The following is a 27,797-nucleotide window of genomic DNA, read 5'->3' as shown; positions in this document are numbered from 1 at the left end:
ACTCCCTACAGGATTCTTCCCTTCTTTGGTGATTAATGGCCTTTACTTGTGTCTACATTTCTTAAAAAGAAACCTGATTGCAGCCACAGCTTCAGGGTATAACTCTTCAGAATCCCTGCCTCAATGTGTGTGGGAGCCTGCTGTAGCATAGGAAAAAACCCACAAACAAAACCACATAAAACTTTCTACAGAAAGTTGCATTTGTTACCAGTTTTACTAGAAATGAAAATTTCTGGCAGGACAATCGCTAGTGCTTCATAGCTACATTTCAATGAAAGGACAGAAACAACAGAGAGAAAAATCAAACTACTTAGTGGTCTAATGAGATACACAGAGTGAGAACAACTGGAGCTTTCCATGTCCCTTTTCTCCACAACTACGATCTCTCAGAACAACAGGGAGATGCTGAACACAAAGAGATGCAGACAGCAGCCTCCTGGAAAACACACTGTGTAGGCTGCTCCCGCAACCATCAGCACCAGTTTTGTTAATCACTGAGTTTGCTCCCTTCCTTGGGCTGGTTCAATGGGACTATTATAGTCACAGTAACTAATGGGGTCACAGTGGGAAAGGTATGAAGTGGGAGTTTTACATGGACTCGATTACCTACCAGTCAGCATTTTAGTTGATTTAGGAGTATACAAATCAAAAGCACAGAAGTGGTGTGGGCAGACTGCAAGTGCTTTGGAGGATAAAAAAATCCTGCAGTATTATTAAATTTAAGATTTATTATTTAAAAAAAAAAAAAAGCATAACTCCAGTAATATGGAGGTGGGTAAAATGTATTAAAATCTAAAACTAAGGGAAAATAAAAACATTGTAAATCAGTGGCTGAAGTATTAAGACAATTGCCTTTGGAATGATGTAACTCCAACAGAAAATAATAAAACGTTGCTGGTTGCAATTCCTGTAATTACAGTTCACTCTGTTACAATTCCAGTTTGAACACTTTCCTGCTCACTGTGAAGAGCACAGAATTCCACTGTCAAATTCTCATGAATGAAATAATTGAAAGTTGGTTTCTTCTGTACTAAAACTGCAGCAGTGAGTGAAATGAGAAGGAAATGGGTGGAAATAGTGCCCGAATGGAAGCAAGCACACTAGAAAAAAAGTCAGTGTAGGACAGACTTGAAAATGACCTCAATCAGGATTTCAAGGCCACCACGGGTCACACACCTCAAACTTCACCTGTTCCTTGCAGGGGTAGCCATTCATTAACCGATAACTCAGGCTAAGGGACACCACATGGCTGCTGAACAAATTCACATTTTTCAGCTCAGTTTAATTAAAATAAAAAATCGAGGTCTCCCTAAACAAAACTGTCTATCCATGTGATACTAAATACTTGGGGTTAGCAACGTACCTTATAAATCTAAAAAAGAGCACAACAAAATTTCTATTCCTTTGCCCTCTTGTGACTTAATTGTAAATTATATTAACGCTTTCTTTAGTGACTGGATTTGCAGATTTACGTGAAGTACTTCAGAAAGTATGACCCAAACACCTTTTCAAGATTTTAAAAACATTTATATGGATAGTTGTAAAGCTAACACTATTTTAATATACACAGTTCAACCTTCTCTTCAAATGTGACATCTGACAAAAGATCACATGAATTTTCAATAAGGTGCCAAAATTTTATTGAGTTCACTCAACACCTATGAGGATTCATGTAGAATGTAAAAAGAAAATAGTTCCTTTTTTATCTTCAACAGAAGTACAGTAAGTTTTCTGGCGTCTTATTACAGAATTCTCATTCATTTTCATGCAGACAATTTTTGGTACAAACAGAACTCAGACAATAAATTGAGTAACTGCAGGAAATCACTGAGGTAAGAAATGTCTCTTTCTAATAGTACTATTATCCTTTTACTAGACAAGGCATTGAACATTTTTTCTACAATGGAGAAGACAGGTGTTTTGTCCATAGTTTTATTTCACCAGGAAGGTTTATACAGTTCTGCATGAAGGTCATTGTATTCACAGCCTGAAGTACAAAGCTCCCTTTGAAAACTCCAGCACAAAGACACTGCATATTGACAACATTAAACAACGATGGGGGTGGTATAGGGGCAAAAAAAAAAAAAGATTAAAACAGAACAGCATTCTTCCTATTGGAAAAGCAGAATAAAACAAGGCACTTTCAGTAAATAACTGAAGAACAGAAACAAGCTGCATCAAAGATTCCACAGAGCTGACCCAGAGCACTGTAACAAAATTCTGCAGTAATGAACAAGTAAAATACAAAAAGGCACTACACAGTCCTCTCCCTGCAACTCCCCTTTCTCAACCAATTAGCCAACTGAACTTGGCACAATGGGGTCTTAATTATAAAGTGCATCTCCTGTCTTAATACATTTTGAAAAATAGGCTATAGAACACATGCGGAAATACCCCCATGTGTACCATATATTGAAACAAAAATACATTGCAACTAGATTCAATCTAGCTATGAACTGCACAGGAAAAAATATGGCTTCTTTACAAGTCTTTCAAACATCTCCATACAATCAGGAGTACTTTTAGGCAGACATGAATGTATGTTAGCAAGATGGTAAGAGGTAGTGTTCCAAGTAAAAGGCAAGCTCACCGATTTTATTGTTAACATGGCTATATGGCAAATGTATCCCAGATTTTAAAAGCAGCATTACCAAACAAAAAGTATTACAGCATGCTGTCTTGGGATGAAAATACACAGTGTTTTGGGGGTCTCATATTAGTTCCTTCAGCAAAAATTATCAGTTGTTTGTTTTTTTAATGTCCAACTATAATCCCATTTTCAGTACTTTTCTCTTGGTACTGTACGCTTTCCTATTGTATTGCATTAAAATTTCCAGAGAAATATTCTTCAACTTTAGAATTTAAAACCAACACATTCTACACTCTTATTAAACGTAAGATGAGTCCATTTTTACTTCAACAAGCATTCATTTATGGCTATAAGAATATGAAAACACAAATACCAAACAGATGAACACATCAAATGTGTCACATCGGCAGTAAGACATGACATGCGAGTTGGATGTGTTTGGTGAGTCAACATGAAACTTTTGTCACTCCGCTAGGAAAGTCAGCCAAATTGTGTATGTACACTTTCTAAACTTCAGCTGATTTTAGCCCTTATTAGACTTCAATGTATTAAATATATAAAGGCTAGATAAAAACTGAAATCAAAGCAGCACTAGGTATATATCTTTCATTAATAATTTGAAAGGATTTATGTAAACATTCAGTATGTGCACTCTTGCTCTTTGCTGAAAGTTCTTCCCAGCTACTCTATGTCCCTACCCACAGAGTACGTCCCAAACAGGAACCTTTCCCGGGTAACAGCAGCCGCTGCTGCTCTAGTGTTCTTCATCAGCGGTATACGCTACTTCAGCAACTTCAATTTCTGGTATAGAATTTTCAGCCACAGAGCCACTCCAGCACGCCTCATGGTTTTCTTTATCCGAGCTGCAACAACAGATCAATAAGCTTTGTCAAATGGAAACTAGTATGATTCTCCATAGTCTTTTTATGCCCACAATACATTCACAAAGCTTGTTCAACTTATTACTTATTCCAGATCTGAAATTATCCATCCTGAGGACCTTTATGAGATATAGGATAGCTAGAGAGAGATACAATAAAATGGTGAAATCCTCAGCTGTGCAAAATTTATGCAAGACCAAACATTTAAAAATATACTTTAAGACAGATTAAAATATAGGTAAAATAAGAGTATTTACCAGCTGTCCTCACCCAGCGTTCCCTGGTCGGCTTCTACTGCAGAGGACTCCACCTCACCACTGCACTCACTTCCTTCTCCTGACATTTGACGAGTCATTTTTCCTAAAGATAAATCCCTACAACAAATAAGAACAGAGTACCACCAATCTGTACAGCAAACGTTTGTCACTGAAGAGCTGTTTGTTTCAATTAAAACCATGCAGTTTCTGGGACCCTATCAATCTCACTCCTACATGCCCCATTTCTTTTATTACTACAGAGGTGCAGGGCTTGCACTGGATTGCTAGTTAAACCCTTTATTTGCTCCAGCTGCTTATTCCTAAACGAAACTCAGTCCTCTCACTGCACCACAATTTAGTGGCTTTACAGAATTCAAGTTCCAGAGGAGTGATTAAGACTTCAGGTAAGAAATTACAAGCAGATGATCTAAATCACACACATCTTGCCTGAATGGCAGGTGGTTTATAACCAAAACATAATCAGACAGAAGACAGGCAGGATGATGAAAAGACTTCTTCAACACTTTCCCAAGTCTCTGATTGTAGTTTTAAAGTCACCCCTTAGGTTTCAGAGCAATAAATTTTCCTACTAATAAAAGATGAGTAATAATATTTTTCCTAACAGCAACACAAGTTGGCAGTCCAAATGGCTGAAAATAGGAACATAGTCATGAAAAATTATAAAAACCCCGTTGTTTCCAAAGTATTGCTCTGTGTGGAAGCCATACATCATTTTAGTGTTGAAAGCTGCCACTTGAACTGGAAAGAAAATCTTGTGAACAGTTTTGTATTAAAAGTGATACTACTGTATTTCACCTACTTTTAAAATTACTCTAATACCGTTGTTTCTATAGTTTTATTTTAATGCACTCATTATAAGTAATATGTCAGCAGTATTCTCTAACATGATTATGTGCCTATGATCGGGCCAAATCCAGCATCACATGTACAAGCCTTGTGCAATTGTCCCTTCCAACCTCACATATATTTTAGGTACTTGGCCTTTAGAGCTATAGGCAAAAGATGCTTAATTCTTGTTGGGCAATCAGATGAAAATTCCACTTCAACGAGGCCAAAGGCAGACCTGTTTTATTTGGTTTCAATTCCTAACAGACAAGCTGAATTTCTTAAACGAGGTCACAGGTTCACTTGGAAACTTTTACAACTAAAAATCACAGGAGTTATTTTCCATCAAGAGTTCAGATACTACTTGACCAACTTTCAAGTAATTTTAAATGTCCAAGAAACTGGCAGAGTGTTTGTGTGTTTAAGAAAATGTCTGTCTTCAGGAAAAGTAATAAAAAAAATGAAATCCCTTTTTGCTACTCATGCCTTCTTATTTCTAGTCACACAGAATTTCCTACAATGACGTTTTAGCCAAGTGCAAATTATTTAATTTTTATTTCGCTGTTTAAAGCCAGCAATACATCATAACCATCTCATCAAACAGGGAAAGCATCTTCCAAACAGAATTACCTGCCTTCAGGAGTAAGCGACAAACTGAATATGGTATTCAGATCAGAATTTTCAAACTGCAACAATTTAATTTATATCCTTTTCCAAATGTAGTTCACTTAAATCTTGTAACCAAAGATGTGATTTGTTAGTCAAACTGGATATGCTAGACTCACCAACCCAAGTAATGTTACAATAACTTCTAAAGGGACCACGGGAATCTACTCCTTTGGTAAGGAAACCCCAGAATGATTGACTTGGCAGGTCTATCAGGACACTGAACAGTCCAACATCAACTCTTCTGGGCCTTCTACAAAATTTAGTAGACCAGCACCACAAAGTTTTATAATACAACTCCACCATTTTTGCCTTAGATTTACATGGATGATCTCCAGTGCTACTTAAATGCTGCCTATGGCATCACTGTGGACAATTCAGAACAAACTTACACATTATTAATACAGACACAACTGTTTGATCACTGCGCTCTGTCAAAACTCGGAGTACAGGTGGAATTTTATAACTCAAAGCAATTTTTCCACTTTTCTCAATTCTAGCAGGGCATTTCACATATCCAACATTTCAAAACCAGAATGGAATATTTGCCTTATCTTTACAGGATTTAAAGGATCAGGAAACATAATCCTTGTTACCTCAGAAGAAAAAAGATGGGACAACACTTTCTCAGTCACATGTACTAAACAACAACTTTTTAGCCAGCATATGAGAGCCTACTGAAAATGCTGCTTTGTGTGTGGTTATTTTGAGAAAATTTTTCCCAATAATATATTTAAAACTGGTGTTTGTGACTACATAGAGAAAATACGTTCATGGAAAGAAACTTCTAAACTCCATAAAATTTCTACATACCTAATTCTTCTTTCAATAGTGTCTATATGAAGTTGCTTTTCACTTAACAATTTCTTCAGCGATTCAACCTCCCTTTGTTTCTCAAGCAGTTCCTTTTGTAGACGGTAATTTGTTTCTTCCAGAGTTTCACAGAAAGCCTAGAAGACAAATTTAAGAGCATCTTCCATTTAACTTTGGTGGACTGATGTTACTGATTTTTCTTTTAGAAACATCAACCTATGACAGAATGATAGCTGCTTTTCTTTGTATTAATTTTCATTAAAAGGAACAAAAACTTTTTTAAAAAAGCTCTGTCCTTAATAAAACAATGCTGCTTTGCTTTGAACAAAGAATTTATTATAATAAACTGCAATGAATATACTCTATCACATCATTTGTTTGTCTCACAAGAGACTTTAGAAAGCGGTGCCTCTCCTTTGGTACACAGTCCCTACTTCTGAACCTTTTTGCCTACACGGAACATCATCTGAACTCCCTACTTCCCCTTCCCCTCATCTAAGCTCTGCTTTCACGTGACTTGGAAGTCAATTTCTAAGTATCTAATTATTTCCAAGATGCCAGAAATATCTGGATAAAATGCACGTTCTTCCCTTACCCAGGATAAAGACAAAATTGTACAGTTCTGTACAAAATAGCTGTTACAAATTCGACAATCATGAGAGTAAGAAGACCACTGCAAAAAAAACTTTGAAAAATTTTAATAAAACGCAAAGAACACTAACTGCTCAATTGTGGTAAGGAACTTGTGTTACTCGGCTGAGCATGACAGGTATATATTGCTTCCTGTGACATTCATCAGGGTGTGCTATCTCAAAGCTTAATGTGAAGAGCCAACATACAATGCAACATCCACCGCATGCAGGGAGTGACAGAAGTGCTGGCACAGAGCCTGCTGGTCTACTACTGGGAAGAGCAAGTGTACCAACAGGAACGTGCAATTCTGATTTAATACTTTACATGTTCTTGCTAAACAAGAAACCAATATAAGAGGCTTTCTTGGCTTAACATTACATGCAACGAACCACTAATCCACAGGATCCACTGAATATAAACATTTCATAAGAACAGAGCTGTTTTTTCAAAGCCTAAAATGGGCTACAAACATCAAGAAGCTACTATTTTCTTGGCTTTAACTGAAGCAGACTTACCAACTTCTTGAAAATGTTAAGTTTGCCTGTAATCACACAATTCAAACAAATGCAGTGTTTTTCAACCCAATAACCTTTTTTTTTCTTTCTTCACTGAGTTTTAAATTACTTTATTGCCTCAAATAGCAAATTTATCTTGTTTAACAGGCACTGAAGACCAATCATCAGTTAAGCCACAGCTTTATTCACATCTACAAGAGCCAAGAAAATATGGTATGCAATTTATTCTTCACACAGTATTTTTAGTGATTCCTTTAGCAATCATTCCAGATAAGCAGTCATCCTGTTTCATCCAAACCAATTAAATGAATTCTAGTGTACTTTGTAAAACTGTTCAGGATTGCTGATGCTCTAAGTGAAAATTGGGCATTATTTCCTTAAGAATATAGTTAATTTATATCACTCCTACCTTTAGATTTATGCACAGCTTAACTACAAATATTCCATGGGTGTTGTGAATTGTTTCATTGTTCTGAGAACAAAAAAAAAAGCCTTTTGGAAAAACTCATCTCTAGTTGCAGTCTGTGTATCAACTGCCTGAGGAAAGGCAGTCACTGTTCACAACTGAATAGAAAAACATTGACACAATCTGAAGGATGCCACCACAGCAGAAAGGTGAACAGAAGCTGAGAAAGACCTATCAGGAAATGGTGTGTAATGAGACATCTTGCACCTTGAGGAGCTGGACACCTGGAGCCTGGTACAGTTCTAATACCCAGGTGGGACCAATTTTCCCCATAAGTTCTGAAAAGGCAACAGAACCAGGCCAGCTGGAATAGAGCTTTGCTTCCTTCCTCAGTAGATCATGAAACACATGGCTGGGAAAGGACTTGTGGAAACTGTTGTCAAGGATATGACAAAAAAAAAAAAAAAAAAAAAAGCTTTAGTGACTGACTATTTTGCCTACATTTCTGTGACTGTTGTCCACCAGGACCCCAAGGCTCACAATTAAAAGATAATTAAGGGACTTGAGCATCTTTCGTGTAAGAAGAGGATAAGAGAGCTGGGACTTCAGTCTGGAAAAGAAAAGGCTTGGGGTGATCTTATCAATAGGTATAAATACCTGATGGGAAGCAATAAAGAAGAGGGAGTCAGGCTCTCTCTCAGTCGTGCCCACTGACAGGACAAAAGATAATGGTCACAAACTAAGACCCAGGAAACTGAACACACAAAACTACTTTTTCACTGTGATGATGATCAACCACTGGAGCAGGTTGCACAGGGATGCTGTGAAGTCTCCTTTGTAGAAAATACACAACCTGACTGGACATGGTTCTGGACAACCTGCAGTAGCTGACCCAGCTCGCACAGAAGGGTTGGAGTAGGTGATCCCAAAAGGTCCCTTCCAACCTCAACCATCCTGTAATAGTGAGGAGTATCGCCTGGAGACCAGAATTTATGACAGCTGTATCATAAGCTTTACAGAAATGGTTAATAGCTGAAACTATAATAGTGCAGCTATTTTAATAGTTTGCCTAAAATCCTATGAGATTTCACCACAGTATGCAGGATGAAAATCTCTATGAAGAAGGCACTTAAGTTTAATTCATTATCTGAATAGCTATGTATAGAGATCAAATATGAGCTCATAACACAAAAAAACATACCACATCCTTCAGATGTACATAATAATTTAACAAGAGCCAAGGCAATCCCACTTAAACAAAACAAACTGGTAAATATAAATTTAGTTGAAGGAGCAACACTTAACATCCATGATCTCTAAAAACATATCATTATTCTATAAAGCAAGAAAACTAAGATGACCCATTCTAGACAGACTTGATATAGCTTTGCATGCCAGTGAAACATACTTCAAATAAAATAAGCTGCAGCAAACAGTATTATTTGTCCAGTATGCTGATTTGCATGTCAAAAGGTTGCTCTTTTACAACACTACTTGACACTACTCAATTATCTGCAAGAACACTATCTTTCGTGGTCAGAATTAATCTTCCATTACATTCCACAGCAAGAACATTTTACTGCAAGACCTGAAGTCTAAGTTATACAGTTTGTAACAACGTGCTGAATGTAAACCTGCAAAACATATTTAATAGTTGCCTTATATAAATAGCTGCCCTAAAAAAAATTTCATCCACTTGTCATAAAAGGCAAAAAGGGAAAGATGATATATTGGGACAGGGATCAATTACAGCAATTGAGGATTATCAGCGTGCATCAATAATCAGACTGTGTCAGTTTAAGAAATACATCCATCTGGAAATTCTTGTGAAAAAGCAGAAATAAAAATTTTTCATTCCACACCGTTCAGCAGATTTTACAATATTCTAACAATAACTACTGCCTTTTGCATTCTCCTTTTATCATGTTACATATCACTTACCCTGCTCTCTTCTAGACTGTCAAAAGGACCTGGAGCATCATCCAGACAAAGAAATTCTCTCACTGCAAGGCTTTACCAAGTAAAAGAGAGCAAATTACTTTAAGTACAAAAAATAACAACACTTACATATGATCATACAAGGGCACTATTTCTTTAAGGGGCACAAACATCTATCCTCAAATTTACACCCAAGTATTCAAAATAATGCTAAACTATTAAGTCTCAGTTGTGTATGTTAACAAGGGACAGTATTTAAAATCTGATTTAAGTTGCACAAGTACACTTAAGAGTTTTCAAACAGCAAGTAAGTCACCTTTAACATGATTTTTCAAATATTCATAGAATTGTATGCTACATGACAACTGACAAACAAGTTTATCACTTTGGTAGTGATGAGGTTTGAAAAATTATCCTGGTGAAAAATAAATATTAAAAGATGGATGAAAGAGTATGCTGCTAAAATCCATATGCAGATCCCTTCAGGAAACAAGAGTGGAAGTAAGCATTTTTCTGTACCTCTGCTTTGTTAAGATCACAGTCAATTGATTTATACCCAGTATACAATTTTCATACACACAGTATATATTATATATACACACAAAAATAAGTTATAAAAGAATAAGTAGTGACAAGGTTAATGTGCCATGGATATACTACATAGCATCTATAAAGATGCAGGTCAAACTAATGCATTCAACTCAAAATAGCGTAAAATTGTGTAACAGTTGCCATCCCCCTCTGTGCACTGTTTTGCAAAGGCCAGAAGGGAGTATGAGTCATCTCGTGGTTTACTAGAGTATTTTGAGCATCTTACTGAAGAGTTCTGTGAAATGTAACAAGCATCTTCAACCATGTTCCTTTACTCACCTTTCTAAGACTTGCCTGCTCTGTTGTATTCATTCTTCTATAAATAACCACCAATCAGAATATTCTATTCACAACTAATTAGTGAGTAGCAACATACTGGCAATTCTGTGATTTCACTCACTACTGTAAGTCTTTAAATCATCTCCTACTGCAACGAATGCACAAAAATAGAAGATGCAAATCCAAACTAATTCCCTGTCTCTTCCTCCCACCCAAGTCCCATGAGGGGGTAAGGGCAAAAGGAACTAATTTTCTGGCTTCTGATCATTGTCTGCATTTGAGGCACATGTAAAGTACAAACACAAGAAATCAAACTTCTACCCAGCTACCAATCTAAGCAAACAGCTTCAGGTTTGGTAAGCAAAATGTGGAGAGAAATTTCTTCACCTAACAGCAATAATTGATTATACCATCACTTTTAGTTTCAGAAAGGCTCTGAAGAATATTTATCTAAAATACATTAAACTTTCAGTTTGTTGCTGTATTTTTGTAAACCTGCTTTCAAGTGCTCATTGCACATGTGAAGACAGAGGTGTTCGTTTTGGGCCAATGTTTCACAAGAATTCTTGTCTTCATATCCACCTTTACCTCATAAACATTTACACCAACCTGAAAAAATTTCTCCTATTATCAATCGTCATTCCTTTCCCCACTTCACCTACATGACAAATATGATAACTCTTTCTTTTTTCAAGTACTCTCCACTTTTTAAAATTAATCAACCCATGACCTCTGCAAGACATAGTCTAAACCTGTACTATTAAAACACCTTCTCCCACATACTCAAATAAAAAAAAAAAAATCTGCTACTTAAACCAAGATTAGCACTCAACACTAAAGATGATAAATGGTAACAAGTCATTAGTTAAATTATCAGAAAGCAACCTCAAACCAAATGAAAAGTCATTCAGGCATATAAAGTACATTTTCAAGAAGACCAGGGTTGTTTTTTTCCTCTCCAGTTTAATCCGCTTGAAGAGACACTTTTCCAGTGCGATGCTCAAGTCCATTTTTTTTAATGGTTGAATTGTTCTTTTCATAAAGATGCTGAATGAACTCACATATGCCTAATGCAGAAGAATTCATTATGTGGAAACACTTCTGCTTGCCATTTTTCTTCAATACCTTCATCCTTAGTCACATAGCTCAGTTAAAACATATTTTAAAATAAGTATTTGATTTCTACATTTTGCTAGTAATTTTGTGTTATTAAACAGTAACATTAAAATGGCATAACATGTAGTAATGCTTGTGAGTGAAAAATGAAACATCCAGAAAAATAAATGTGCAAAAATATCCAATCTACATATAACATCTACTTACATCAGGTTAACCCCTCCCTTTTTTCCCCCCGTACAGCTGCTGGCAGAAAACTATTTTTCTGTAGTTTTCAAAACTTCTTGACATTGAAAGCTGTAGATTCATTACTTTACATAAGGAGGTCAAAAAACTGAAGCCACAAGTCCCTGAAAACATTTTATCTAAAATATGCACCTGATGGCATAAATGTTAGCATCATGTAACAGACATTAGTGTACATGGCTTCTTTCTTGGCTCCCGTGCCAGCCGACATCCCCCTCAGGAGCAGCCGCCCTGCTGGTGCACACCAGTATACACCAGTGCACAGCACACAAGCCACAGCAGCTCAGCCAGTTTGTTCCTTTCACGGTGCTTCTGACATAGCGTGGAGGCAGAGGAGAGCTGTGTCATCTATAGAACATCAGGTGACACTTCTGCTTAGCAGGTTAAACTTCTTTCTCCTACTTCATGGGTTATATGAAACTCCCTGGATAACATTAAATCTGTGGGTGGATTTCAATTTCATCACTGAATCTTCAATACAAGGCAAAATATGAGGAAAAAAATACATAAAACACAGACTCCAAATTTAGTCACCTGCATACCTTCCTATACTGTACCTTTAAACTACTGTGTGAACCTAATTTTACTAAAAAAAATAGGTATACCAAATAAGGTCTCCTGTCTTTGAAGTGTGTATTGCTCTCTGTCAATAAACCTCAACGACAATACATTGCATAAAGAGACATGAAAGAGACTTCTCTGCAAAGAGAAAAGGCTCCTTCCATTTTGGTGCAACCCACTTTGACTTACTTCCAAAACTGTAGAAGGAAATAGTGAATTTTTAAGGAGGAAGCTGGGTCAGATGCTCACCACTGCTCATGTAAGGTGCAAATATTAATTTCCATTAATAGTACCTTTTATTCTCTAACAAGTGGGTGGGAAAAAAAAAAAAAAAACAAAAAAATCAGACAGATCAAATCTCCCTAGTTTTAATAGTTTCCTGAGGAATCCAGACCTTCCATAGATACAAACTTTAGAACATAAGCCATACCAACAAGTTATGCACTTATTAAAAAAAATTAATCTTCATGCAGAGCCTGACACAGCCAAGATGAGAGTTTTCCTCAAAACCACATTTCAGTTAACTAGCTGTTCATTAACCAAAATACAAACTGATTCCACAAACATTTAAATTCCCTTTTGGATCTGATGAGCCAGGCAGCCTACAAGTTATATTTTGGGTTTTCAGCCTTCAATTATGAAAAACACTATTTTGTCCAATATGTACCATCATCAAGATACAAACAAGCCAGCTGAAATATCAAACTACCTGCATCAAAATGAAGCAAAAAGCCTTTAAGCAGACTAAACATCAACACAGCTTGCTAGTCTGTCTCCAGCAGCATAACGTAAGTGACATTTAGAGAACAATTCCCTTTTTTTGGCACACCTGTTATTCTGTAATTTAATAATCATGAAGTTCTTCATATTCTCAGCCACATTTTTCAGCCATATAATGTTTAATAGCCACTTAGAGAGAAAATCACATGTTGATCCCAATTTCATTTTTGAAACCATTTAAGCTTTCTGTCTCCGACATCTCACAACAAAGCTTCACAAGTCAGTGTGACATACTGAGAGATGACTATGAATCATCCAAAATATTAACATTCTTTACTCACCTTCCCTATCCCTTTGATGATTTCATATACCCTGTTTAGCCAGCCCTTTCCCAAGACAGCAGACTAAAGAGAACAGAACTCCTCTTTGCAGGGAAGTTCGTCAGTAGCTTCATCTGTCCTAGCTTGCTTTCTCTGTGTTTCTAGCAGATCCTCTTTCACAATCAAATACCATGTTTCAGCACTGGACTATGTGGAAATGCAATTCATATTCCCACAGCAAGAACATTCTTTTTTCCTTTCAAGTTCCCCTTCAAGAATCTTTAAGCAACTTTTTGACTACTGTTGAATACTGGTTTAAGAAAATTGTATCAACACCAAGTTATTTTCCAGATTGTAAAAACCAATTGATTTTATAATTCTGTATGTATGTACTTACTATCATCTTGCACTTCATGACACGACAAGTGGTATTAGTCACTCAGTCCCTTGGGATCCTTCTATGATACTTCATGATCTCATTGTTCATTCCCTTTTCCAGATAACTTCCAGATGTTCTGAACACCAGTGTCCATAATCGTGATCCAGAACTCCATATGTAATACTCCTAAATTTCCATCAATTGTTTTCCCCTTGTCTTTCAATAATTTTATATGAGCTCCCTCATAACTACTTGTAAAATAGATTTCCCTCTGCAAAAGACGTTATTACTTTTTGAAGTATTATTTTTATTTACCTGCTTATCATCTCAAGATTTTTATTACAAGCAGTATCAAAAGTCAAACTTATACTAATCTCTAGTTCTCAGATTCAAGAGTTAAATGCCTTATAAAAATATGCCAAATGTAACAATATCCATTCTACTAAAAAGTAAAGCAAATATGATTATTATATGGTCTTACACCACAGCTCACCATTTTTACATTTTAGTTCCTTTAAAATTATCGAGGCAATGCTGTTTTCTCCACAGAATTTCATATTTAATGAAGTTTCAGATGAAGACAGCTCCTCAGACTCACTCCTCAAAGTATCTTTGGTACAGCAACCTCATAGTTTTACTTTTGGTGTTGGAAAAGGTTTTTAGAACTAACTGCTCTGCCTCTAGCAACTTGCTTACCAGAATTCTCTTTTGGCCTATATTAAAAATATATTATATTTAATTTGCCAGAATTATACTCATGTTCCAGCCTTGGAAGAATTTCACACTTTGTATGAAAAAATATGATGTTCAAAGAGACTTCTGCACTTTGTGGCTTAAACACATTATGTTTTTCAGACTCTTCTTAAGTATTTTTTGATTTGTGGTTTACATTTACGTAAGTAAAACAATCTATAAAGGTACTTCTATTAGTATCACACCACGTAAATTAGAGCCCTTTAGTTTAATACACATTTTAAGAAATAATCACATAATAGAGCAGGTACCTTCCATTATGAAAGCCTAACGTTTAATTTCAATATAAATTAACAATGTGTCAATTCTGCACTCAGCACATAGAAGTAATGTTTTAGGAATAAACACGGGACTAAACTAAAAACTGTGATATTTAAAACGTTAGACAATACGTAACAATTCAAAATACTGCAATTCTCCTTTTTTGCTTAGGTTAAGATGGGATTAATAGGACACCAAATAATTCACATAATGACAAAATGCACAACATGAATGTTAATGAAGTCCCTTACTGTGTATGTCCCATACTGCCAGAGCCCAGAATACTCTATGAGGACTTTGAACACAAAAAAATCTCAAGCCCCAAGCAAAGTTTTATTACGTACCAGTTAGCAATATCTTTGTGAGCTACTAGGTTCTGGAGAAATGCTTGTAGTCCCAACTGACGATCTTCCAAGAAGTCAGGATTATAATTATCCTTGAACCAGCGCTTTGGTGGGAGGGCCAACCGAAAGCCCGGAAACATATCTTTTAGCTGAAATAAAAACCAAAACCAAATGAAGAAAACCAAGAAAAAAAGTCCTGATGAAATACTGAATTTGACGCAGGGCACTGACTTGCTTGGATCCAGCATCTTTTCTACATGTCTCTCCCCTACATCATCACATGCTTAGTGCTAGATTTAGGTTATGGTTGGACTCCATAATCTTAAGGATCTCTTCCAATCAAAATGATGCTATGATAGATTACACATGTGACATGAGAGACAGTTTCAGGGAAAAATGGTTAATTTCTTCATTCTTAAGAGTGGCCATTTCATTATTTGTTCAACATCTCTGCCAGCATAGTAATAAACTTCACAAAGTTCTTTTCCCAGCATTTTTTGGGGACAGAAGGGTATTCTTCACATACTTCTCCAATCCACTAGTTGTTCTTAAAAATAAAACAAAACTAAAAGTATGCATCTAGCCAAATGTCTGTATTTCAGCCTTTGCTCCTAAACCCTCATATTCTGTCATGTTCCAGCATCCACCAAAATGGAATTTTTTTAATATTACAGCAAGAGACAGTATTTCAATCTTTTCTGTACCATCTGCTAGTTGCTTCCCATAGTTTCAAGTAACAGATCTGTTATTTTACTGCCTCCTTCCCTTACTTCTGGCTCTAATGATCTATAGAACTTTATCTATTGCTCTTAGCATCCTGTGACAGTTCATCTTGCATCTCAGCACTTCTGCCTTAGTCTTTAGAAGTCTGTACTACTATCCTCGTGCCAATCTCTATTTGTGGGTTTTTTCAGTTACTTTTGACTTTGAGATCATCATGCGGCTTCTTGTGTACCCATAGAGGCAATATCACATCTTTCCTTTACATTGGATTCCTTTGCTGCCATCTTTTATTTGTGTTCTTTCAGTAATTATGGAGTTTTCATAACCTTTTCATTGCCAGCAAAGTAGACAGCTTTGACATTCTAAGAACTTGTTGCTCACACTCTGAATCTATTCAGTTCTTAACCTGGGACCGCACTTAGTCATTTCTTTCATAAAAGGAGAGTTCATGGTTTTGAGCTCTTTTACTCCTATTCATTTCTATTTTACTAGCTGTTCCTTACTAAAATTACTTCAGAAACTGGTGAAGCACATAACACTTTATAGGATCCTACAGCTTATCCATGTTGCCTTCTTTATTTTCTTTGACAGATCAGGGCAAATAAAGAATACTAAGCTCACTAGCTGCTTCTATTAGTTAGTTGAGCTGCATTCGTCATTCATCTAATCCTTATTTTATCTACACATCCCCACTGTGACATCATTCTTATTCTCACACTTTGTCCAATTTACCCACTGCTGAAGTCCAGCTCTCACCTCAGTTTGGACTTGAGAGTAAATGCCTGACACATACAAAACATACTGCTCTTTTGTCTTTGAATGGTCTTCCTGAAAAGCCACTCCCTCTTTGTTAATACTTCAAACTGAGCCATGATAGCAATCGATTACTCAATTCAGTTGGCATTTAATGCCAAGTTTCTAATACCACTTCAGGAAATTAATAATTTGCCACCAATCTCAAGACACATGGTGAGGAAAAGGATTTATAAAACAGTGTATTTGTTTATATTGGATTTCTAAGAGGCAGGGTACAGAAAATCCTGAAAGCATGCATGCATGCAATTTCATGTCTATATTTGCTATTAGAGAACAAGGAACTGGAAGTGTTTCACCGGGCCTTTTGAACCACTGATGCATGCATATAACCATTTACTCTTCAGTTCATAAGACATTATGCTTTTTATAATGCAGCAATGTCAGCTCCAGGAACTGAAACATACCATAGTTCTGAAACTTCTAGAGAATTACAGAACAGGAACATAATAAAAGTTTCAATGTATACTGAAAGATGAAAAAGCTTCAGTCAGTGACACAAGGGAAAATAAAGTTCTTCCTTTTAAACAGAAATCCTAACACATATAAATCATGCTAGAAGCCAAACATTTTTGTCGAAGATTTGACTGCAAAACTAAGGATTTCACTTGTAAAATATAAATACCTATTCTAAAATGAATAACTCTGGCATTTTAATTTTTCAAACTAATAATCACACTAAAAAGTCAACACCTATAAGCCAATTCTTGACCTATGTATGACATAGCTGACCAAAATACAAACTTCTGCATGACTTCACTTCTGAAATAAGTTGAAATCCCCAGAACGTCATCATCTCAAAAGAAGTCACACTTTTGCCAATACATTCCTTAACTTAGGATAGACTCAATTAAAAGACAGAAATTTCTTCAGAAAGAAATCTCTATGAACTAATGCATATTGAACAATTTGTGGTAGTTTTAGACCACACTGATGTTTTACAGGTAGCAAAAAAGATACTCAAATAGGTCAAACCAAGAACCCAGAGAAATGTATAAGTTCAAGTCCATATTCAAAATTTCAGCAGAATTAAGTTCTTAATTGATTAGGCACACTGATCCAAGGAGAAGAACAGGCATACAAAAAAAATCCCTTACTATGGGTTAAAAAAAGGGAGTGTTAAAAAGTTACAAGTTTAAACATGAAAGAATGTAATAGCAGAGAATATGTTAAACTTGCAATGAAAGGGAACAATAGGACAAGGAAAAGGCAAGTGCAATTCTGTTCTTCTACTTTTATGCTTCTATAGAAATAATGCTATATGGGATAGCCAAACACTACCAATTAAAAACAAAACCCACAAACTTGTGCTTTTTAGACAAACATTTTTTGCTTTCAAGTGTTCTAAAAATATTAAGTTGCTGATCCAGAACTCCTATTTACCCAGCATTTCTGCCTTCAGCTTCAAAAATCTAATATCGTATTTCCCAATTAACTTCAAAGACACTGAAAATGAATGAAAACTGACTATCAGATGAAGAACTTGTTATGTTCATGAAACCTCAGTTATATCATGAAAAAAGTAGTTTGTTGCACTGAAAAGGACTGAATACTTACTGGATCATTCCCCTGCAAGAGAATACAGGCTTCTAGTTCTATTTCCATGCAAGGAATACAACTATTAAAGAGTTGATTTCCTTTATCACAGAGACTAGGAATAAAGTATGAAGCACACTAACAGCTTCAGATGAAGAAAGACCTTCTTTACACCAGCTGTAGCTATTTCCTGTATCTTTGAAAAAATATGGAATCATATGTTTTTCATTCATGAATATAGTATGTGTTTTATATGCAGCAAAAAAGCAAGAAAGGGAAAAAAAGAGACAAAAATGTTAGACACAACGAAATATGGAAGAAGAGTGGGGCAATTTACCTGAGGATTCACCAAAATATAATTCTCACCTTGTCATTAAGCCTGGAGAAGTCAGTGTACCGTCTGAAAACCACCCAACTTTCCTCTGGACTTCTTTTTACCAGTATTTTGTACACCTGTGTGGAAAAACAAGAATATCAGAAAAATGTGCAGAACCTCACACTGCCATTGTCTGGAAAGCTGAAATTATCCTTTCTTTCTTAATGAAACAAAACTCACAGATTAAAGAAAGTCCTTAGTTGGATTTTAAAATAAAACAAAAACCCCCACCCCAACTTAATTATCAGTACGAACAGTATAAACTAATTTCAAAATTTAAAGAAGTTTCGATAGTTCCTAAATACATTTAACTAAGTTTTCTATCTGTAACTAAGGGTTTCTGAAATTGCATCCAGATTTCTTCCCCAGGAAAAAACAAGTCTCAGCTATCAAAGAGGTAAGTGAGGTATGTTTTAGTGATCTACTTCAACCTTTGCCAAATTTTTTACTCACTTATCCTTGAGGCTAATCTGTATTTGAGATGACTGTAATAATCAGCTACTGAGTGTTATATTGTTTTAGTCTCATCTGACTTGTTTCACAAGGAAAAGTGATACCAGGATAAAAATAACATCCTCCTTTGGTTCCATTTGTCTTGAATATTAGGTTCTCTCTTTCCACGCAAAATACAACCGCTTCCCGAGATAACTGCATCAGAATGATTACACTACCACTGTAGAACTGAAGTAATGGATCCTTTGAATCAGATTTAGCAAGACAACAGCACAGCAGTACCATTATCGTATTTAAAAGCAAATGGATAAACATTTTTTTTTCTTAAATCAAACCATTACCTTTTACGAGGACCGATATCCAAATGCCTGAACACAATGAGTCTAACAACACACAACTTCAACCAGAAAAATATTGAACAGTGACTACGGAAGAAGGGTTCTCATTTTGCAACCTTACTTTCTGCATGGGGCTAGCTTTCCCAGTCTAGGTGCTCTCCAGTTAAAAAATACAAGGAAGAAAAAGATATTTTTTGAATCATAATGATAAACAACCCCTTATAGGCATTCAAGCAAATTCTATTTAAAACATGTTCTAAAGTGTTACATAGTAAAATCCTCTCCCTTATTTTGTGTTTTCACAGCAAGTTATCTTAACTGATAAATGTATTTTTCTTGTTGCAGTCTCAGCATGTGATAATACCAGTACTATCCAACTTCTGTACACATGTGAGGCTGCTTTTAGATTTTTGTATTCGATGATATATTAAATTGCAGACAATTACACAAACTACAGATAACTATGGTGCAAATTAAAGCAAGTTTTCAGCTAGCACTTCTCTTATCTACTTTTTAAACACAGAATTCCACTTTCAAGCAGTATCATCTGTGGAAGTCATGGACTCCAGAGGCAATATCTCAGTCATTATCAAAAAGCTATTAGAGTTTAAAATCCAAGCTGCAAGACATGTCTGTGAAGCCAGCATTAAAATTGAACTCTTCTGCCTTGCATTTTCTGTATAAGTGTTTGTCCAAATGTTTTACCAAAAGTATAAACATTTTTATTTTCTTAAAATTTCACAAAGCAGAACTGCTATATAAAATTGTCAAGACTCTTTGCTAGTACACAGTAAAACACAGAACAAGAAGCTCTGGAATATACTTGTGGATTTATTTGCTAAAAAGTATTTTATTATTTTGTTCTACTAAAAGTTCTACAAAGGCATTGCTTACAAATGCACACACGAAAAAAATCCAGTTAGTGTGACCCTCACTTTGAATAGTTAGACAACTTTAAAAAAGTCTTCACAAATTATGGTCAACTTAATTGTAATAAGGAGCACAACTGGCTCATGATTACTGGTCAAAAAAATATGGTCAACCTGAAACAAACATTTTTCTTGCCAAAGTTGAGAAAAACGTGGTTTTATTGTTTTTTCTTTTGTCTTTAAGATTTATAATTAATAAAGAAGAAGAATTAGAATATCACAAAATCAAGCGTCAATTCCTTCACATAAGGTCTTGGGGGAAAAAGCCTACAAGTATCGACAAATTAACATAATTCCAGGCAAAATATTCAATGAAGATATGTCAATATTTAGTAAAAATCTCTGGCTGATTGAGCTTCTAATTATCATTTCTAGTTGGCTTAAAAAAAAAAAAAGTGCTAATTGACCATTCTGGGATTGCTAACTCATTTGAGACCAATCACTTATAAGCACGGACATTTTTCAGCCTAGGTTTCTTCTCCCATAAGCTTCTGCAGCCTTGTGTTCCAACATGCACTAACAGTTAACTCTTGAAGTTAGCACAACACCCAGCTTAAGTAATTCAAAATCATACTCCTGGGAACTATGAGATGCTAACAAACAGTAAAAAAACTTCAGCAATTGAGTCTCCCTCTCTTACAGTTGATTTCAACTTAATTTTCACTGTCTTCCGTCTCACTGATTTTGCACTGCAGAAGCAACCAAAACTTATAGGACTAATTACTTGATGGTTTTAATGCACAATAGCTAGTTTATTTTCAAGATGCAACTGAAAGAAAACCCAGTTAATTATGCACTTCAGAAACAAACATAACCACAGCAGTGAATTCAGAAAGAGCGAAAATGCATCCAAGCATTTTAACAATATAGAATGTTTCATTTGTACTGTAACCTGGCCTTCTACATAAAATAAGGAGTCAAAGTTGTCATGGTAATTACAGTTGGATAACATTGTACATGCAAACTGGAATATGCCTTGGCATATTTTCAGACCGACTCTTGTCAATTTAATAATAACATAGTTTTAGTTTTGAAGGTGTTATTTAAAATTTTAATCTACATATAAAAAAAAAAATTGGTTCTTATGCTACCCTGCACTAAGATGATAGAAACTGAAAACCTCATGACAAGCCAAGCCATCTCTCCCAAATAATTAAAAAGCAGCATCAATTAATTTTTTGCAGAAAGAACTTGATGATTTTATTAGTATTTCAACATTAAGGACAGCAGATTCCACAATTCCCTAAAAAAAACCAAACCAAAACAAAAATACAGGAGAAAAAAAAGTTGTTTGCTATTTTCTCCTCCTTACCTATTTGTGATTGCTGCTCTCCTAAAGTATCACTATTAATAACTAACTAGTAACAACCAACCTCCATTACTCCCACAAGCATTGCTGAGTTATCTCAAAGAAATGTTTCAATAACAAAAACAAATGCACAAATGTGTTAATATATTTATGGCATGTAAAAAAAAAATCTGAATTGCCGCCTACAGTACATTTTGGAAAAAAATCCATATAAATCAGTTACACTGGTTTTCTGCCATGAGATATTGCAGATACAACATATCACTCTGCTGTTTTCAGAACATTTCCCCGCATTAGAAACTAAACGTAACAATGCAAGAAGCCAAAAACTACGTCTGCACTATAATGCAAATGTTGTACGCTAACAATAACTGTAAAAGGCAAATATCAGCATGTCTTACTATTCATTTCAAATAAAAGACTACATTTTATTTAAGATATTTAACTATCCAGAGCTTCTACGAGTTCAATTTCACAAGGACTTGCAACGCCTTTTCTAGCAGAAATTGATACCTGAAGTAGAATGAATTCCTTCTATTCCACATACACAATTAGAGGAAACACTGCCTCCATTTTTAGTTTTCCCACCTCTATAACAGGTATAATATTCTCCTGTACTTGGAAGTTAAATTAGTATTTATAAAGTACTCCAATATCCCTGAACTGTAAGATTGATTACTAAAAGAGAATGCAAAATACATTCAATTGTCATCTTGTCATTAGAATATGAACTATACTATCTATCCCCAAAACTTACAGTGAATTTTGCCCTTTCCTCCATCACCTCATAACCCAGTATCGTAGGTGTGGATGGTCGATCTTCCCAGGTCCTGGAATCTGAATTCTGCTCTATTTCTTCTACAGGCTGAGTAGAGTATTCTATGGATGTATCCATACCTATAAACTTAGTCCTAACAAGTGGACTACTACACGCAGATGACGTAGAACCAGTCTGGTCAGGCACGCTCATCTTTTTAAAACTACCAATGGCAGAGTCCTCCAGCTGTCCTTTTGATGAGCTGGAACTCGTTGAGATGCTCCCAAAAGAAGAACTTCTTTGGTTTCTGTTTGTAAAGCTGGGTGATGAACTTCCAATAGGAATTGGAACAGGTACGTATGGTGTTGCCATCTTTCATGAAAGAAACCTGTTTTGGGCCCAGGAGTTTAAGGTTCATTCACTGCATAAGCCATGTTTTCTCCTCTTTTCAAGAACAATACCTGCAGTAAAGGAGAGAAAATATTGTTGTAATTTTTAAGTAAAAGCAACACTAAGATACTGCTTTGGAAAAATCTGTATCAGTGTTGAGATGGTACTGACAGGTATACATTTTCACAAGAAATTTGGCTTCATTTAAAATGTTGCTTTTAAATTGTATATCTACAATTTGATGGATAGCCTTACAGACATTCTCTGTCTTTCACTCTTAAGATTAAAATTTACTAAGATTACAAAAGAGAAAAATCTTTTTGTCCTTTATAATTTAAGTGCTGTTTTGCTTTATTGAAAAAGTCAGCAATTTTTATAAGAAGCTGGTGTAGTTTTAGCAGATGTTTAGTATAAACAGTACAGAAACTTTTCTCAGAATTGCTTCTGTAAGACATCCAGAGCAGACTACATGAGCTAAACATGCATGCAACAATATACATGACATAAATCAAAAGACTACACAGTAAACAACTTAAATGAAAAAACCTATTTGCATCTATTACATATTCACTGAAGTTTAATGGATCTGTTTTCAAACAAATATTTTTTTTCAAAACAACTCTGTTGTACATAATGCTGCAGACATTTGTAACAATCTTAACTGGGTGCCATTTCTATAGTTCAAATTGGAGCAATTAGGTTTTACAAGCATGTACATCAAAAGCAGCGTTATAATAGGAGTGAGTTTTCCATTCCAGCAGATTAAAATGGAAAAAACAAGTTCAGGAAAAGAAAGATAAATAGAAGACTTTATATTTTTTCTTCAAGAGAACCATTTCAAGCAAAAATTAACCTTTTGTGCACACATGTGTACATTTCTTTAAAAAAGCAGAAGAAAACTAAGACGGCAGTAAAGTGCCAAAAAAGCACCATCTCCTTATTTTAACGAAGTATGCAGAGAACAGCTCTTACAAGATGCAAATTAGAGGTCATCTCTTTGGATTAACAGGATTTGAGTCACCACCCATTTCACTCAAGAGTATTCCAATCAACCACGAGGCTGCAAGTGGCCATGAAGAGGGAAACCATCAACCTGATTCATGTCATATATACAATCAATCATCTACTGGAGCAAAAACCAAATTAGTTTCCTAATTGCCAGGGTGAAGTGATGCTTTCATTCTCTTGCTAAAATAAATCCTAGAGAATATGAATAAGGAAATAAATACCAAATGAATCAGCTTCAACAAGAAAGAGTGAAAAATACTTTTGAAAGAGCCCCTTGAGTGAAGGAAAAAAAATAAAAATAAAATCAAACTTCTTCATCCTTTCAGTTATGTAGGGAAATCTTCACATACTGTGTATGTCAGAAAGCTCAGGGAACTTAACCAACAAGAAAAACTTCAAGCTGTTAGTGACTCCTTGGGAGCAGCTCTGCTCCACTGTGGGATGAGGCTGGACACTTGCAGTATCTAAGGGAGCAGAAATGTCATTATTGTAAACTCCTGTTGATTTACCTTGCTGGTCAGGTACAAGATTTTGACTTTCTGTGGCAACATGGTCTTGTGCTTGGCTGTATGACTTAACTCCACATGTCAGACAGCTGATCATATAGTTTGAAAGCATCAAGTCACATCTGTCTTGGTGACAAGACATTCTCCTGGAGTTAAACCAAGATCTAAATCCCTTTTTCCATCCATATCTCAGCAAGTGAATCTGTTTCCTGCCCCAAACAATAAGCTTCACAATAAATGTTTTTAATAGATACAGAAATACCAAGACAAAATATTCTCTGGTCGGTTTTCTCTAGCAATATTCTCATCTGCATAAAACACTAAATAGGGTAACTCCTTTTTCACTTGACACTTCAGTGACTTTTCCATGTTACCAGAGTAAGGAATTGAGAGCATACCCTTAAAGAATGACCCACCCAGCTACGTTCCTGGGACATGTAGGATTAAATTACTATAAACATAAGAACCCAGTTGAGTCCAAGTTAGCAAAAAATCAACGGATCTGTAAATTTTTTTAAAAGTGGTTATTATGCTCTACTGCATGACTTTATGACTCTCAACCAGGAAAGGAAAATGAGCCCACATCTCAGGGAATCTTGTGAAATTCACGCAGGAGTTCATGAGATTTCGAGAAGGCTGTAGAGCTTTGCAGAGCAAGGCACTTGGTATTAAGAACCCGACATCTACACTGCACATGCTTCAGCAGCTTTTATGTCAGACAAACTGTCATTTGGTACCATTGACTGAACATTCATTAGCAGTGGGACTGCATTAGGTCTGCTCCCAGGGTACATTTTCTGTTCTTCTTTAGTACTCTGCAAGATCATTGCAAATTGTGACCCAATGCATATTAAATGGTCACGATATTTGCTTCTAAAGGATATTCTGAACTCAATCTGACACAGTAAACATACCCATAGATAAATAAGAGGTACTACCAGTATCACATCCAGATTCCTATAAACTCTGAAGAGTAACATAAGGGTATTCTTTGAGTAACAGAAATGTCAGGTCAAGTGAGAAAAGGGCACACTGTGTACTTTATTTTTTTTTTCCCCAGAAAAAGATATAAAGATATTACATCAGAATTCAGACTCATAAATACATACATATACATATGTCTGTATGCAAATCCATCTTAAACTGTAAAAATATAACTATTTCCAAATATCTAAAATATTTACATGGTATGAATCACAACAGGGTTTAAAATCACATTAATTTACACTTTATGAAGACTAAACATTATAAAAAGAATACAATGCTCAAATAAGTGTCACAACCTTCAGACTCAAGCCTTTTCTATTAATCTACAAGTTTACTATGAAGTCATGCAATAAAAGGAAAAGAAAACCATTTGGTAAAAAAACAAAACAAACCAAACAAAAAACAAACAACCACTTCTGGGCAAACCATACAGATCCTTGTTTATATGAGTGCAACGAGGATGGAAGATTTAGGTGCACAGTCTGCTACTACCCAAGCTCCACCATGGACTGGTTTCACATGTCACTGCACTAAACCAGTAGAATCATTGCACCACACCAGCTTCCAGAACCCCCAAGAGATAATCCAGCAGCTGCACTCTTTTCCTTGTCCAGGTATTTACTTTTTGTAAGAAATTTGTTCCCTGTTCTGAAGCTGTATTTGGTTTAGTTTGATGCCCAACTGTAAGATAAGAATGAAATAAAAACAAGAGAATATTTGCTGGATGTACTGAACTGCTCCATCTGAAACAGGATAGGGCTGAGTCCCAGGAACCCTGCTGTCACATGCTACAAAACAGCATGACACCAACTTACCCTACAGGGTGTTTACAACAGCCACCTCCCTTTTTGCGGGTTAAGCAAATGGACTATAATAAAAACCACTTAAAAATGGTTTGCCTCCACCTTGCAGCTATCGCAATTCCAAATCCTTTTAAGCTAATGGTTTGAATGTTCACTGACAAACACGTAAGCCATGCAATTCAAGGATAATTGATTAGAAACAAAACAATCCTTATTTAACAGTTCTAATTGGATTTAGAAGACCTTTAGCTATGCGATACTATTTGTGATCTGGTTACATGTATTACGCCTCTGGACAAGTCAGGCTGGCTTTTGTTTAGAATTTAAGTGCCACCACGGAAGAAATAGTGGAGTATTTAAAGAGAAAACTTGCCGAGTTAGGTTTAAAATTAAAAACAAAACAGAAAGCAAAACCCCAACATTCTGTGCCGACTTTAATCGAGTTAGTTTAATGACACATTTCACCTGTTTATGAACTCAAAACTGGGGTCTACTTATTCACACCTCGCATGCATAAGAACACAGAAGAGGGCAATTCCTGCCCCGAAGAGTCTGTTACCAAGTTGGAAACAACTGAGGAGAACTCCCCTTCCAAATTTCACAGCAGGACGTGTTTACGTTGCCTACCTTTGCCTACAACTTCATGGTTCTGAAACAGCTGGAAACCAAACAAAACCCGTCGGTATCTCAGCCAGCTCCCAGCGCCCGGCAGAGCCCTGGAGCGGCGGGTCCCTGCTGCGGGCGTGGGGCGGGCAGCGCCGCGCGGAGCTCAGCGCTCCCGCCGCCCGGGCCCGCCCGGCGTTCGGCACCGCTACGGAGGGGACGCAACTCCCGCGCGCGGCCGGCGGCGCTCGCCGAACGCGCTCGTGCCCTTTTACGTAACTTCAGGAGCGGCCGCCAAGCCCGCGGTACCGGCGGGGTCGGGCTCCCTGCACGGCCTGCGAGCCCTGCACAGCCGCACGGCCCCACACACCGGCAGGTGCCACAGCTGAGGCACCACCCCGGAGGTGGCGCCGCTTCTCACCCCCGCCCCGCCTGGGGAAGGGGGTTTCCGTCCCCGCCGTTCCGCCCTGGTGTGACCAGCCCCGGCCGCGCCACAGCCCAACCGTCCACGACGCCCCTCACCGGCAGGGCCCGGCACAACCGCCTCCGCACAGGTGCGCAGGGGCCGGCGCGGGCCGGGCGGCGGCGGGACTCTGTTCCCCCGGCCGCCCCGGCCCGAGCTCCCCACTGTCTGTCTGTCTGTCTGCCTGCCTGCCTGCCCGCCCGCCCGTCTCCTCACGGCGCCTCACGCCTCCTGCCCTGCTCGCCCCTTCCCGCCTGCCGGGCCGGCAGGGCGAGCGCCCCTACTCACCTGCTCGCCGCGGCGACCGCCTCCCTCTGCCGCGCTGCCGCTGGGGCCGCCCCTCCCCCTCGGCCGGCCCCGGCCCCGCCCCCCCCGCACAGCGCCCCGGGGCGGGGGGCGGGCTGGTACCTGCGGCGCGCGGGCAGGAAGCGGGCGGGGACCACGAGTCCCGGCGGCCCCGCCGCAGGTAGAGCCTCCGCTTCCCGGCAGGCAGCGCGGCAGCCCGCGGCGGGACGCGGCCGCGCTGCATCTCGGGTGCGGTAGTTCCTTGGCCTCGCGGGGCTCGCTGGGACCTGTAGTTCCGTGCGGCGCTGATGGCTGCGGGGAGCGGGGTCCGGGCTCCGCGGTGGAGTCAGACCGACTGTCGGCGGCCCCGCTCCAGAGAAGCCGGCGGGCACGCAGGATGGGG

At 37.4% G+C, this 27,797-nt stretch overlaps 2 protein-coding genes across 6 annotated transcripts in view; one reads left to right on the top strand and one right to left on the bottom strand.

The window, feature by feature from the left end:
* Window positions 1-1,505: 1,505 nt before the first annotated feature.
* Window positions 1,506-27,557, bottom strand: SNX16 (sorting nexin 16). Of its 5 annotated transcripts, none has more exons than XM_071803982.1 (9): window positions 27,398-27,557; window positions 22,350-22,810; window positions 18,554-18,640; window positions 15,116-15,264; window positions 9,549-9,618; window positions 7,611-7,673; window positions 6,054-6,190; window positions 3,742-3,845; window positions 1,506-3,453 (listed from the first exon to the last, which is right to left on the bottom strand). In XM_071803982.1, the coding sequence occupies exons 2-9, from the start codon at window positions 22,719-22,721 to the stop codon at window positions 3,371-3,373; spliced, it is 1,065 nt and encodes a 354-aa protein (XP_071660083.1). In that variant the 5' UTR covers window positions 22,722-22,810; window positions 27,398-27,557; the 3' UTR covers window positions 1,506-3,370. The 5 variants fall into 5 exon arrangements, with proteins under 5 accessions (XP_071660083.1, XP_071660080.1, XP_071660081.1 ...); XM_071803979.1 differs by having other exon boundaries at window positions 3,729-3,845; window positions 27,398-27,510; XM_071803980.1 differs by lacking the exon at window positions 27,398-27,557 and adding an exon at window positions 26,671-26,784 and having other exon boundaries at window positions 3,729-3,845.
* LOC139827315 (uncharacterized) overlaps window positions 26,687-27,797 on the top strand; it is a 39,198-nt gene continuing 38,087 nt past the window's right edge. Inside the window, exon 1 of the mRNA XM_071805494.1 lies at window positions 26,687-27,200. Coding sequence (XP_071661595.1) covers window positions 26,687-27,200 — 514 coding nt within the window. The remainder of the gene's footprint in view (window positions 27,201-27,797) is intronic.

Source organism: Patagioenas fasciata, chromosome 2 (assembly GCF_037038585.1).
Source record: "Patagioenas fasciata isolate bPatFas1 chromosome 2, bPatFas1.hap1, whole genome shotgun sequence".
NCBI classification, from domain to species: domain Eukaryota; kingdom Metazoa; phylum Chordata; class Aves; order Columbiformes; family Columbidae; genus Patagioenas; species Patagioenas fasciata.
This window is presented reverse-complemented; position numbering and strand designations above follow the sequence as displayed.

Coding starts and splice junctions, on each gene's coding strand:
- SNX16 (XM_071803979.1), bottom strand. CDS start 22,721: ATGGCAACACCATACGTACCTGTTCCAATTCCTATTGGAAGTTCATCA. Junction 7,674..9,548: donor ACAGTCTAGAAGAGAGCAGG/GTAAGTGATATG, acceptor TTTTGTTCTCAG/AACAATGAAACAATTCACAA. Junction 3,846..6,053: donor ACTATTGAAAGAAGAATTAG/GTATGTAGAAAT, acceptor TATTTGTTGTAG/GGATTTATCTTTAGGAAAAA.